This window comes from Dendrobates tinctorius, unplaced genomic scaffold (genome assembly GCF_039654945.1).
Source record: "Dendrobates tinctorius isolate UK_male_01 unplaced genomic scaffold, ASM3965494v1 ptg000022l, whole genome shotgun sequence".
Lineage (NCBI taxonomy): Eukaryota > Metazoa > Chordata > Amphibia > Anura > Dendrobatidae > Dendrobates > Dendrobates tinctorius.
Window position 1 is genome coordinate 3,517,561 of NW_027361690.1, and position 14,489 is coordinate 3,532,049.

Here is a 14,489-nt window from a genome sequence, read left to right on the forward strand (position 1 = left end):
GGTGGAATTCAACGTTACATATGTTGGAGCGGTTGTGTGAGCAGCAGGCAGTAATAATGGAGTACCAGCTGCATCAGGCGCAAACAAGTCGCACTGCTCGCTGTTCACACTTCATAGAGGCTCACTCAGTGGTGGTGAAGAACATCTGCCACGTTTTGCGTGCCTTCGAAGATTCCACGCGGATGGCGAGTGCAGATGATGCACTAGTCAGCATGACTGTCCCTCTTATCTGCCTGCTTCAAAAAACACTGCAAGCACTAAGGGAGGAGGTTTTGGAAGAGGTGGAGGATGAGGAGTCACAAATGCCATCTGCTTCTGGACAGTCTGCGCAACGTGGTTCCTCACAAAGGCCTACGCAGGGGGCACTTTGTGAGGAGGATGAGGAGGAGTCAATGGAGGAGGAAGACATCTGTCCAGAGGAGGGAGGTACACAATCCTCTAGTAGTCAGTATGTAGAGCGAGGGTGGGGTGATGCAGAGCAGGCAGAGATGATGCCTCAAGCAGCGTTTCCTGGCCAGTTGAGAGTCTGCAGCACATGGTGGATTTCATGCTGCAGTGCCTGAGAAATGACCGCCGCATCGCTCACATTCTCAACACGGCTGATTATTGGGTGTACACCCTCCTAGATCCTCGCTACTGGGACAACTTACAAAGACTCATAACACCGTTGAACCGGGAGCGTAAAATGCGGGAATGCCAAGACACACTGGTGCATTCCATCATGTTCTCCATTCCACCCGAGAGCAGTGCTGCTAGTGCTTTACAAAGCAGCTCTGTGCATAAAGGCAGTGGAGGAAGCTTTGCACAAAGAGGGAGCAGAGGCAGCGCCTCAGCACCAGGCAAGACCAGTATGGACCAAATGTGGCAAAGTTTTGTGTGCCCGCCACAAATGTCTACACCATCACAGACGGCTCCAGTCAGCAGGAGGCAACGTTTCCGTCAGATGGTGACAGACTACAGGTCTTGACCTCTCAGTGTACTCCCAGACGGCTCTTCCCCCTTCAAGTTTTGGGTCTCTACGCTGGATACATGGCCAGAGCTTAGTATGCATTGGAGGTGCTGGCTTGCCCTGCTGCTAGTGTATTATCGGAACGCGTCTTTAGTGCCGCAGGTGGTGTACTAACAGATCGTCGCACGCGACTATCCTCCAATAACGTTGACAGGCATACTTTTCTGAAAATGAACAAGGCCTGGATCTCGCGGGAATTTGTCAGTCCTCTTCCAGAATAAATAATTGGTTGGCAACAATATCCAGGTCTCCTGTTGTGCTCATGTTTCTACCACCTGAACTGTAATCCCTGGGCTCCAACACTGCCAGTTGCTGCTCAGAAGTGCCGTCTGCACAGAGAAAAACACTAGCTCCTGTGTTAGTGGGGTTCAGTAACGTCAGCTGCTCCCCTGCTGTGTGTCCGGCAATATCTCCTGCTCCCTCCACATTCACACTACAACTGATTTTAAACTTGCTCCAATTAGGCCTCAGCCTACTCCATGATTGACCCTGTGCTCCAACACCGCCAGTTGTTGCTCAGAAGTGCCGTCTGCACAGAGAAAAACACTAGCTCCTGTGTTAGTGGGGTTCAGTAACGCCAGCTGCTCCCCTGCTGTGTGTCCGGCAATTTCGCCTGTTCTGTCCACATTCACACTACTCCAGATTTTAAACTTGCTCCAATTAGGCCTCTGGCTACACTCTGTTTCTAGTGTAATCCCTGAGCTCCAACACCGCCAGTTGCTGCTCAGAAGTGTCTTTGGCACAGGTACTCCCTCCTGCCCAGCCTGGTTCCAGCACGACAGCTGTTTCCAGGTAGTGTCAACCTCACTTTGGCACCAGTACATTGTCTTGTCGTGTTGCGGTCAGGTTAGCCGACTCTATGGTGCCTGCAGTTTAGGTGCTTCCTATGTGGGCTGCGGGATCTGGCAATAAAGGCTGGTTCCGTAGTGCCAATATGACAAGCACCCCCAGTAGGACTGTGGGTTTCGGTAACTGCGGCTGGCTCGCCGCCTTGCAACATTGTTTTTCAGGGGTACTTTCTGCTACCCATCCGGGTTCCAGTACCTTCAGCTGGTTCTCGGCAGTGCCTTTGGCTTAGGTGCCTCCATCTCGGTATCAGAGTTCCAGCAACATCTGCTGGTCCTTGGTAGTGCTTTCTGGCACAGGTACCTCCTGCTTAGTAACCGGGTTCCAGTACCATCAACTGGTCCTCGGTAGTGCCATTGGCTCTTGTTCCTTCTGCTGCCCCTCCGGGTTCAAGCACCGTCAGCTGGTCCTCGGTAGTTCCATTGACTCTTGTAGCTTCTGCTACCCATCCAGGTTCCAGCACCGTCAGCTGGTTCTCGGAAGTGTCTTTGGCATGGGTATTCCCTCCTGCCCAGCCTGGTTCCAGGACGCCAGCTGTTTCCGGGTAGTGTCAACGTCACTTTGCCACCAATACGTTGTCCTGTCGTGTTGCGGTTGGGTTAGCTGACTCTATGGTGCCTGCAGTTTAGGTGCTTCCTATGTGGGCTGCGGGATCTGGCAATAAAGGCTGGTTCCGTAGTGCCAATAGGACAAGCACCCCCTGTAGGACTGTGGGTTTTGGTAACTGCGGCCGGCTCGCGGCCTTGCAACTTTGTTTTTCATGGGTACCTTCTGCTACCCATCCGGGTTCCAGTACCGTCAGCTGGTTCTCGGCAGTGCCTTTGGCTTAGGTGCCTCCTTCTCGGTATCCGAATGCCAGCAACGTCTGCTGGTCCTTGGTTGTGCTTTCTGGCACAGGTACCTCCTGTTTAGTAACCGGGTTCCAGTACCATCAGCTGGTCCTCGGTAGCGCCATTGGCTCTTGTTCCTTCTGCTGCCCCTCCGGGTTCAAGCACCGTCAGCTGGTCCTCGGTAGTTCCATTAGCTCTTGTAGCTTCTGCTACCCATCCGGGTTCCAGTACCGTCAGCTGGTTCTCGGCAGTGTCTTTGGCTTAGGTGACTCCTTCTCGGTATCCGAGTGCCAGCAACGTTTGCTGGTCCTTGGTAGTGCTTTCTGGCATAGGTACCTCCTGCTTAGTAACCGTGTTCCAGCACCATCAGCTGGTCCACGGTAGTGCCATTGGCTCTTGTAGCTTCTGCTACCCCTCCGGTTTCCAGCACCGTCACCTGGTTCTTGGCAGTGCCTTTGGCTTAGGTGCCTCCATCTCGGTATCAGAGTTCCAGCAACGTTGGCTGGTCCTTGGTAGTGCTTTCTAGCACAGGTACCTCCTCCTTAGTAACCGGGTTCCAGTACCATCAGCTGGTTCTCGGCAGTGCCTTTGGCTTAGGTGCCTCCTTCTCGGTATCCGAGTGCCAGCAACGTCTGCTGGTTCTTGGTAGTGCTTTCTGGCACAGGTACCTCCTGCTTAGTAACCGTGTTCCAGCACCGTCAGCTGGTCGTCGGTAGTGCCATTGGCTCTTGTAGCTTCTGCTACCCCTCCGGTTTCAAGCACTGTCAGCTGGTTCTCGGCAGTGCCTTTGGCTTAGGTGCCTCCATCTCGGTATCAGAGTTCCAGCAATGTTGGCTGGTCCTTGGTAGTGCTTTCTAGCACAGGTACCTCCTGCTTAGTAACCGGGTTCCAGTACCATCAGCTGGTGCTCGGTAGTGCCATTGGCTCTTGTTCCTTCTGCTACCCATCCGGGTTCCAATACCGTCAGCTGGTTCTCGGCAGTTCCTCAGCCTTCTTGTACTTTCTGCTACATTTCCAAGTTCAAGCTTTTTGAAATGGTTTTTGGTAATCACTCTGGATCTCCCTGACGACGACCCTGAAGACGACGACCCTGAAGACCACCCTGAAGACGACGACACCTAAGATGATGACCCTGAAGACGACCACCCTGAAGACCACCCCGAAGACGACGACCCCAAAGACGACGACCCCAAAGACGACAACCCCGAAGACGACAACCCCGAAGACGACAACCCCGAAGACGACAACCCTGAAGACGACAACCCTGAAGATGACAACCCTGAAGACGACAACCCTGAAGACGACAACCCTGAAGACCACTCCAAAGAAGACCAAAAAGATGACCCTGAAGAAGATGACCAAGAGGACAATGAACAAGGAGACAACCACCAAGATGCAGAACAACAAGAGACAGAAGACCAAGAAGCAGGACAAAAAGCAGAAGAACATTAAGCATAAGAATAAAAATCAGAGCAAAATTTATTATCTAAATTATAAGCAGAAGAAGACTAAGCAGTGTATGGGGGTGAGTCCGTTCCTCCTAGTGGTGCCCCTGGAAAATGCCTGCTGCTGCAGGCCAAACTGAACGCGGACAAATCCTGTTGTAAATCTTTTGTGACAGGCAGAACGGAAGGTGTAATCTTCAAACTTTTATAGATAACTACAGGAATGCCTGTCACAAATAAGAATATGATGAAGAAGAAGAATAGGAAGAATATGAAGAAGTAGAATATGAAGAAGAATAATAATTGAATAAGAAGAATATGAAGAATGTAAAAAAAAAAGAATAATAGGAAGAAGGTGAAGAAGAAGATGAATAAGGTGAAGAAGTTGATGAAAAAGATGCTGCTGCTGCTGAGGATCATGAAGGAGAAAGTGTGGGAGAAGTAAAAAAGAAGGTGAAGAGCATGGAAGTAGTGAAACATACATATCTGATAAAATATAAAAAAAGGTTAACATAGTCAATATCTTTGTAACTCCGAAAGTCTTAAAAAAAATTTATTCCTGCTATTCCATTTGATTGGGCTAAACCTCTATGACTTTAATGTCTCCTCCACCTCCCCCAATTCATTCTACATTATTCTTAGTTGTTTTTCTTCATGTAGAATTAACCTACAAGGAAAGAAAGGGTTTATATTAATTCTGATATTTCTGTCCCATTGACTTGCATTGGTTTCCTGAATTGGAATCGGCGATATCCGATACTTTTTGGGTATCGGTCCGATCCAATCCGATCCGATATTTCACGATATCGGAAGGTATCGCTCAACACTAATGATCACGTTTCATACAAAACAATATCTCACATACAAGTAATCTGTATTCCCCAGTAATCTATAATTCACATAATGTGATGGCTTTTGCACCATCATTTTCAAAATCCCATTTCAAGGTCTTAAAGGGAATCTGTCACCAGGCTTTTGCTACATCATTTCAGATAAGCATAATGTAGGGACAGAGACCATGATTCTAGCAATGTATCACTTAGTTTACTGGGTGCAACAGTTGTTTTATAATTAGAGTTTTTACGTGTAGCAGAGGTCAGAAAGCTAACCCCTCCCACAACACAGCTTCCTGTTTATATTGTCATTAACAGGGCCAGACTGGCCATCTGGCAATTCTGTCAAATGCCAGAAGGGCCTGTCTGGTAGTGGGCCACCTTGACTGCTACGTTGTTAACAGAGTTGGTGTTCTCTAGACACCCATACTGCTAAGAGTTGTGACGGAGCACAAAGTTGCTGAATCCATCACTTATCCCAGCAGGCCACGGGAATCATTAAAAATATGGGCATGTAGTAAATCTTGCTTTCCTCCATCCAGGGTAACATTAGTAATATATCCCATCTGCTGCTTGGGGAGGGGCAAAGTATGGGCCTGTATGATTTCAAATGCCAGGGCTGAATTTCAGTCCCAGTCTGTACCATGTCAATAAGATGCTAATCAGTGCTAGGGGCATGGTTGGACCAGGATGCAGGCAGGCAGCTAGTCCGTCAGTGATAATCTCCTGCTTATAAAACCATTATTGTATTGAAACAATAGCACACAGCCTAATAAGTGACACATCACTGAAATCAGTGTCCCAGCCGCTACCTCATGTTGTATTTAGATTACATAACAAAAACCTGCCAACAGATTCCTATAAAGGGCATTAGGGTTTAATTGATTAAATAGATCTTCCACTTGGTTTTTAAGATCTCAGTCTGTGATCTTTTCTTTTAATAGGAAGCCTATTTAATTATTGGTAATTATATATCTGTCCTAGTTGTGATATGGACATGCAGATGTAAGACTGGTTCCAATATCAGTAAATATATCAAAGCTCCAACTGTTGTGAACACTTGTGACCTGACTTCTGAGTTTGGGCTCCCTCTGGTGGTTGCTGCAGGTAATGGAGCTGGTCGAGTTGACAGAAGTCAATCACCTGAAGAGGATGATTGCAGGTCAGGTGCTACAGACTGGGAAGATTTAAAGTGAGCAGGCTTCCCTCAGTTGTTGCTGGTAATTTTGGTTTTCTTCCTGTGCATTTTGATGTCCGCTTGCCCCCTGCTTGATCCTGCATCGTTCAGATAAGTTATTTGTTTGCTGGAATCTTTTTGCATTTGATTCAGGTTTTGCCTTTCTCTGCTTTCTGCTTTGCTGTGTGGGTTCAGCATTGATCCCTGCTGGGAAAGGTGCTGGACACCGTTCCATACGCCACAGCTTATGTCAGTCTGTTCAGTATTGCTAGTCCCCTGGTATATCAGAATCTTTTGTTTTGCTTCCAGTTCACAACAGAATTCTGATCTAGTTTGGGAGAGGTCGTGTGGCCTCAGTATTTTTGTATATCAGGCGTGTTAGATTTTTCTTAGGGTTTTTTGCATGATTGCAGACAGTATCTTTCCTGTCCTTTTCTATCTAGACAGTTTGGGCCCCATCATTTGCTCACTCTATTTTCTGCCTGTGTTTGTGCCTCATCTTGTCTCATGGCAATATATGTTTGGGGGCTATCTATTCCTTTGGGGTTCTACTCAGGGGCAGTTTAGCTTTCCCCTTTCTTGCTTTAGGCTTAGTTAATTCTTTGGCTGTGCCGAGGCATCCAGGGCATCGTAGGTAGGTCCCACAGCTAATTCTATTTGTGTTGTTAGTTTTAGGGGTCTGCAATCCGCTAAGTTGCAAACCTTTCTGGTTATCTGGTTGCCTAGCCGATTCCCCGGCTATCCTCCTTGGTGACCCAATCATAACACCCATCTTTCAAAAAGACTTTCACCTAAGTGTCCATCACTTTACCAGGGCACGTTTCTATTCACTAAATGCTCATTAAAACTAAAAAAAAGTATTATTTTCTCCCAGTTACTAATGAATACAACGACTGGAACTTCTAAAATCACTGTCCTACTCTTATATCATTATATTATGAGGCAGTATTTATAGAATAGTATGACATGACATTTTGTGAGCTCTTATAACAGATATTCAATTTTTATAAGAAAAATTGGGACTTACCCTCCAGTCTGTATTTCGTAAAGTTTTGATGCAAAAGAGCTGCCACCAACTATTCGAGCCTTTATAGGGGGAAGAAAATAAAAAGGTAATGTTCTACTTTAATTTTATTTATTTTTTTAAAGGTTTATTTATTCAAAGCTCACCATACACAGAACACCGAACATGAAAAATGTTAAGCAGGCTCAACTCCAGGCCGCCACAAGTCAATGGATACTTAAAATAAGGGAACATTGTTGAGTAGGCAATGAACTTTGCTATATGCTTCAATGGAACATAGACAGCACAAACTGCACACAGGACACAAAAAACAGGTGTCAATGCCTGAATACAGCATTCCAGAAATGCCTTTATATTGGTACGTACGGCCATACTAATGGCCGACCTCAGAATCGGCCATCATCAGAGGTGGTGAACATCAGGAGAATCCTGTTTAACAATGCTACAGATTTGGTGTTCTTATAAGGCAACAAAATAATGGGGAATCAGAAGGAGCACATGCAGTTTTCCACAAGTAAAATGAAGGAACTGAAAAGGTCAAGTCACAAACAAACATTAACAAGACATGATCCCTTAGGAAAGATGTGATTTAAAACCTTTTCATCCATAGCTTTGCTATCTGAAAGAGAACCAGGAAGAAGGAGGATAGATGTTAGACAAGATTGTCCATGCAGTCATGTGAACAACTGATTAGACTTGACAAAGGAAGGAGAAACCATTTTAAATGTTTCTAAATTGCTATAAAATAATTTCTAGAATGATGAAAAATGCAGAGTCAAGTCCACACATACTAGGTCAGCGATGGAAATAGTGACCTCAACTTGTACATTATGGAAATTAAAGCAATGCAGTCCAAGCTCTTGGAAAATGACTACCTACAATTGCAATCATTTTTTAGATTCCTATTGTATCGACCAGACCTAAGAGCATCCAGAATTTCCAGCATCTATGAAACGCATAGGCACCGGTTTTAATTTTTTTTTGTACCATGGAAAGATATGTGGCCTCACAGACACACCGTGGCGATAAGTGTCTGCTTCTGTCCGGGTTCAATGCTCATGGCTTTAGGATATAAATGAGCCCATAAACGGAACTACACATAAAACAAAAAGGGTTGTTGCAGGTTCAAATCCTTTTTCTTGATTCTTATTCAGCTGGAGTGCTGGATAGAAATCAAATGCTACAAGTCAATATTTCATCGGTGCTGCTGGAGATCTGGATGCTAGATACATAAGGCTGTGATAGATGATATACAACTTATATATAATATATATTCCAAGTCATTGCATGTGATGGCGTAGCAAATGAAGAGTTGTTAGTATACTGTACTCAGCTGCTTTTATATGAATTGTCAGATCACAGGTCTTTTGGAACTTTACAAATGTCAACTTGACAGAATCTGCTGTAACACATTATTTCCTATGAGTTCCATAAAAATTTGAGATGTAGGCAATGCAAGGCATCATGGCAAGCTTCAATACAGAAATTCATCTGGTTTTTCTTACTATCATGCAATGTTCCAGTGATGTGTCATGTACTGGCTTATATTCATGAGCTCTGCATGACCCCACCACTGATTGATAGCTTTCTGCTCATCAGTGGTGTGGGCAGGTTATACAAAGCTCAGCATTCAGAGCAGAGAAAATAGTGATCTTATCAAAATGACTGCAAACAGCCCAGTAAGTGACATGTCACTGGAATCAGAGTCTCTGTCTCATTCCATGCATCAAATAAATCCAAGTATCCATTATTACCCATCTCAACCTGGTAAAGATAAACTGTGCATTACATTATTCCAGACAGACATATAATTATAGTTTTCTAATGTAATAAATGAAATAATTATTAAAACAGAAAAATTGAGTAAAATAACTGAAAAATGTCCCCAGAAAACACAAATAGAATGATCTAATCATATCTGAATAGGATAGCTAAATATAGAGCAGAAGAGAAAGCAGACGCATGGCTTTCCTGCCCTTATCAATTCTGTCACTATCTCCATTAATAGCTTTTTAGTATCTGCCCCTAAATATTTAAGCACCAGTCTTTAATTCAGTGCATCTTCAGGGGTACAAGAAAAAGAACTGATCTCATGACTGACATGGCTCTATTTTGATCCATTGAGGCTAGTTTCAGACTAGGGTTTTTTGCCAGCAGCTCATGCCGCCGCTAAGCCCCGCACCCTGCCCGCCCCCTCCGGTCATCTCCGTCTAGTATCGCACACGGCTGCATGCGATCTGCACACCCTATCTTTAGCATAGGATGCGCAGACCATGCACTAGTAGAATTTTGCGTGCGTTGCACTCTTTTGATGGTGCTCCAAGTGCACCAAAATGCAACATGGTGCGTTCGGCGCACACCGGCGCACCGTCAAAAGGGCGCAGCGCACGCAAAATTCTACTAGCGCACGGTCTGCGCACCCTATGCTAAAGATAGGGTGTGCAGATCGCATGCAGCCGTGTGTGATACTAGGCGGAGATGACCGGAGGGGCGGGCAGGGGGCGGGGCCTAGTGGCAGCATGCGCTGCTTGCAAAAAACGCTAGTCTGAAACTAGCCTAACACCCCCCAAGTGTTTCCCATGATCAGAGTGTAATATGTAGTGGTGTTCTGAGCAGGGGCATAACTATAATAGGTGCAGGGGCTGCAGTCGGAGCCAAAGGGGCCCAAATCGTTCTTTTGGCCCACATGAGAAGACCATTTCTGTTACAGATCCATGATTGTTAAGGAGACTGTTTGAGACTTTTCTTTAGGGTCCACAATCTTCAAGTTACACCATTGGTTCTGAATAGAGAGGAGCAGATCAGGCAAAACTAGATTTTGTTTATTCGCGCAGATTTTGCTGAGATTTTCGATTGGCCGAGAAGTTATTCTCCGTTAATTAATTTCCTGTAATATGCTCTGGGGTCTCTCAGTGTATAGCAAACATAAGAATGAAAAAAAACCACTTAGGCTGTGTTCACATGTAGGTTTTTTATGCATTTTCGCGGCGTTTTTAAACGCGCGATTTTGCTGCGAAAACGCAAAAAAAAAGCATCCCATGCAATCCTATAGGATTCGGCAATGCTGTGCTAAAGCTGCAGATTTTTACATGGCGGAATCGCATCGCGGAAAAATATGCAGCATTCTTATTAATTTTGCGGAATCGCGGGGATTCCACACACATAGGAATGCATTGTTCTGCTTACTTCCGCATGTGGCTGTGCACACCATGCAAAAAGTAAGCAGAACATTTGCGGATGGTAACCACGGTTTGGAGGAGAGGAGATTCTCCTCCAGGCTCTGGGTACCATGTCCCTGTAAAAAATAGAATTAAAATAAAAAAACATCATATTCTCACCTACCGATGTCCCTCGCAGCGTCACCAGGCCTCAGCGATGCTCCCTCCAACTCCCGTTCCCAGTGATGCATTGTGAAAATGACCTTTGATGACGTCGCAGCCTCACGATACCGTAGCAGTCTTGCGAGACCGTGACGTCATCAAAGGTCATTATCGCAATGCATCACTGGGAACGGGACCTGGCGGGAGCATCGGGATGATCGCGAAGATTGTGCGGGACGCCGGAAGGTAAGAAAAACACAAATTTTTATTTTTTTTTGTTATTTTTAACATTAGATCTTTTTACTACTGATGCTCCATAGGCAGCCTCAATAGTAAAAAGTTGGTCACACTCGTCAAACACTATGTTTGACAAGTGTGACCAACCTGTCAATCAGTTTTCCAAGTGGTGCTACAGATCGCTTGGAAAGCGCTAGCATTCTGCAAGCTAATTATTCTTGCAAATCGCTAGTTTTTCCACGGAAAATAAGCGGAAACTAAAATGCAGTTTTCTCGCATATTTCCCGCGGAATGGAATTCCCGCGTAAATCTCCGCAGGAATTCCGCAATGTGTGCACATAGCCTTATACTCACCTCACTGCTCACCTTCCAGCACCTCCACTCATCGCCAGTCCAGTCTTTCAGTTCTCCTCTGATTGCACTGAAATCTCCAAGCCTCTCAGGTCGGGTTGGGACTTCAGACTTTGAGGAAACCTGGGAGTGTTATGTGCATGCAAGCCCAAAAGTCACGGAGCATGCCGTGGCATCCTGACGCCGTGGTCTTTTGTGCGCTTGTGCAGAATACTCCCAGGCCTCCTGAGGACAGGACGGCTGATTCAAAGGGGCTGAGGATATGAGCATAAGGATCTTTATTTATTTTTATTTTTAAGGTCTATATAAGGTTCATAAAAATGGTGGCCAGTGGCGGAAGCGGATTACAAAAAGTTAGCATTTTAGAGAATGTAGTTTTCTTTTTTTGTTACATTTGAGTAGAATTCATTTCTACTCCAATTTATTTGCTCATCTCTACTTCTGAGCATGAGTTGCATGGCACAGATATAAGGACACCCGAAAAGGTCTGAGTTTACAGTACTTTTATATGCTACCGATCCCATGCTGAATAATAGCTCGGGATTCTGTCGGATTGCATATAGTAAAATTGCTGCATGCTCTGTTGGATGTCACTTCATAGAGAGTTCTTTGCTAAATATATTAATTCAATGAAAGAATATTTCTGTAATATGGAGGCACTTTATCATACATCACACAAAGACTTTGTGTCTCCATATAAGCTCCATAACCCTCGCCTATAGTGATTCTGACTGTAAACTTAAAAAACTGAATAAAGCATCTTTAAAAGTAGAATAGACAATATAATCAAATTTTACTTTCGCTTGGAAGGCACGATAATGTTTTTTCAATATGGAGAACAAAGAAAGGAAATGCAATAATAGAAAAAAAAGCAATGGGACATAACAGTTGTCAGTGAGATGCATCATCTACAATTACTGAGAGTAGAATGAATGGAAAACTATTTGATAACATATAGCAGAAGAAATAACAAACTGTAACCCTAGGAAAAACAAGACTACAATTGAAATATGGAACAAATGTCTAGGGAAAAAGCAAATAACGTTTGTTGTTTTTTTTATTATCAGCCAGCTGAAATCAAATTGTAAAACAGATAGAGTCTGTCACTGTGCACTGAACCAGATCTAAAGCTGGCACTATTCTTATCAGCAGTTATGAATCTAGTTACGGTTACACTGTGCTGGATTGTTAAGGTACTGTCACACTTAGCGATGCACCAGCGATCACGACCAGCGATATGACGCGGTCAGGATCGCTGGGACATCGCTAAGTGGTCGCTAGTGAGCTGCCACATAGGCAGATCTCACCAGCGACATCGCTGGGGACGGGGGTCGCTACTTACCTGTCACACTAGGCGATCCTGCGTCCTCCCGCCCGGCTCCACGCGTCGCTCATCATCACAGCAGGAAGCCCAGCAGGAAGCTGACGACGAGAAACAGTCCAGGACGTTCTCGCGCGATCAGCGATAACCAGCGGGGGAGCGGTTGGAAAGTATCAGACACAGCGATATCGCTAGCAATATCGCTATAACGTCACAAGTTATAGCGATATTGCTAGCGATATCTCTTAGTGTGACATGCCCTTTACCAATGTCCGTCATGTGTGGAGGTAGGGTAGGGAAGAGCATAACTGTACTAGAAAAAAGAACTGTTCTGCTTTCACTAGTGTTAAATACTGTACTAATTTTTATAGGTAATGTGAAAACGTCCTTATTTATATCCACTTCACACTCCATGGTAAAGATATGTCGGAAAATTAGCACACAATTTGAGTCCCAGGCACCCAGCACAAAATGGTCGAATTTAGACGGATTCCATAAAGGAAATCCATCACCTAGCTTTTGCAAAGTAAACTGTGAGAAAAATGATTTAGGAGCAAAGTCCCTGATTCTAGTCATGTGTCACTTACTGAGCTGTGTGTTGTCATTTTGATAAAATCTATATATATATATATATATACACAGTATAAAAATGAGTGTATTTATGTATGTGTGCATATATCAAGCCACGCCCACTCCACATAGCCCTGCCCACTCCACATAGCCTCACTCACTCCACACGCAAAGCCCTGTATAAAAAATATCCAATATATACATAAATATCTAATCTAATATATGTATATATATATTAAATATCTAATATATATTTTTCATAGGCACATCTTCTTGACACAACAGGTTACACTGCCTGTGTTGCCCATAGCAAACAATCACTAAGCATCTTTCATTTCACCAGAGCTGTTTAAAAGATGAAAGCTGAGCTGTGATTGGTTGCTATGAGCAACAGTTTTCCTTGTAGACAGTTGTGGTAACTGAGGCCTATTATTCTTATTATTTCTATGGTGTTATCGCCTTTCTGTAAAGCTGGAAATAACAATTTATTACCGTGCTGAGTCAGACCACCCTCTGACACAGACTGCAGAATCAGGAACTTCTTTTTGTCTGGCATGAAGCATCTCATTAACTTACAAATTCAAACACAGATTAAAAAAAAACACAAGATGGATTTCTCCCACCCAGGTATCATTTTAATCAGTGTAACAGCACCAAACTGACAATGTTGGCTCTGACAGGATGATGTGGGATATTAGGGGTAGTAGTCCAGTGGCTCTGGCTGATGGGATGATGTGGGATATTAGGGGTAGTAGTCTGGTGGCTCTGACTGAATGATGTATGATATTAGTGGTAGTAGTCTGGAGGCTCTGGCTGACGGGATGATGTGGGATATTAGGGGTAGTAGTCCGGTGGCTCTGGCTGACGGGATGATGTGGGATATTAGGGGTAGTAGTCCGATAGCTCTGGCTCATGGGATGATGTGGGATATTAGGGGTAGTAGTCCGGTGGCTCTGGCTGACGAAGGATATTATAGTGAATGTGGCTATGCGGAGTGGGCGTAGCTATGCACTCAGCTTTATGTATATAGATCTTATTAAAATTTGTTATAACTAGAGTTGAGCGATACCGTCCGATACTTCAAAGTATCGTATCGGATGGTATCGGCCGATCTTTAAAAAAAGTATCGGTATCGCCGATTCCGATACCGGAAGTCCCATTCAAGTCTATGGGACTTCCGGTATCGGAATAAGAAAAACCCTTTCCTGCCCTTGTACAGCCTCTCTGGGGTCTGTACGGGCCTTTCGGGGGGCTGTGCCGGCCTGCCAGGGGGTCTGTGCAGGCTCCGGTGGTCTGTGCAGGCTCCGGGGGGCTGTGCCGGCCTGCCGGGGGGCTGTGCCGGCCTGCCGGGGGGCTGTGCCGGCCTGCCGGGGGGCTGTGCAGGCTCCGGGGGGCTGTGCCGGCCTGCCGGGGGGCTGTGCCGGCCTGCCGGGGGGCTGTGCAGGCTCCGGGGGTCTGTGCAGGCATCGTCCGATGGGACTACAAGTCCCATCGGGCGATGCCTGCTACCATGACAGTGATTGACA

At 45.2% G+C, this 14,489-nt stretch overlaps 1 protein-coding gene across 1 annotated transcript in view; it reads right to left on the minus strand.

Moving 5' to 3' along the window:
- UNC13C (unc-13 homolog C) overlaps nt 1–14,489 on the minus strand; it is a 1,077,413-nt gene that overhangs the window by 901,026 nt on the left and 161,898 nt on the right. Inside the window, exons 4-5 of the mRNA XM_073568403.1 lie at nt 7,761–7,783; nt 7,168–7,226 (exon numbers count right to left, since the gene is read on the minus strand). Coding sequence (XP_073424504.1) covers nt 7,168–7,226; nt 7,761–7,783 — 82 coding nt within the window. The remainder of the gene's footprint in view (nt 1–7,167; nt 7,227–7,760; nt 7,784–14,489) is intronic.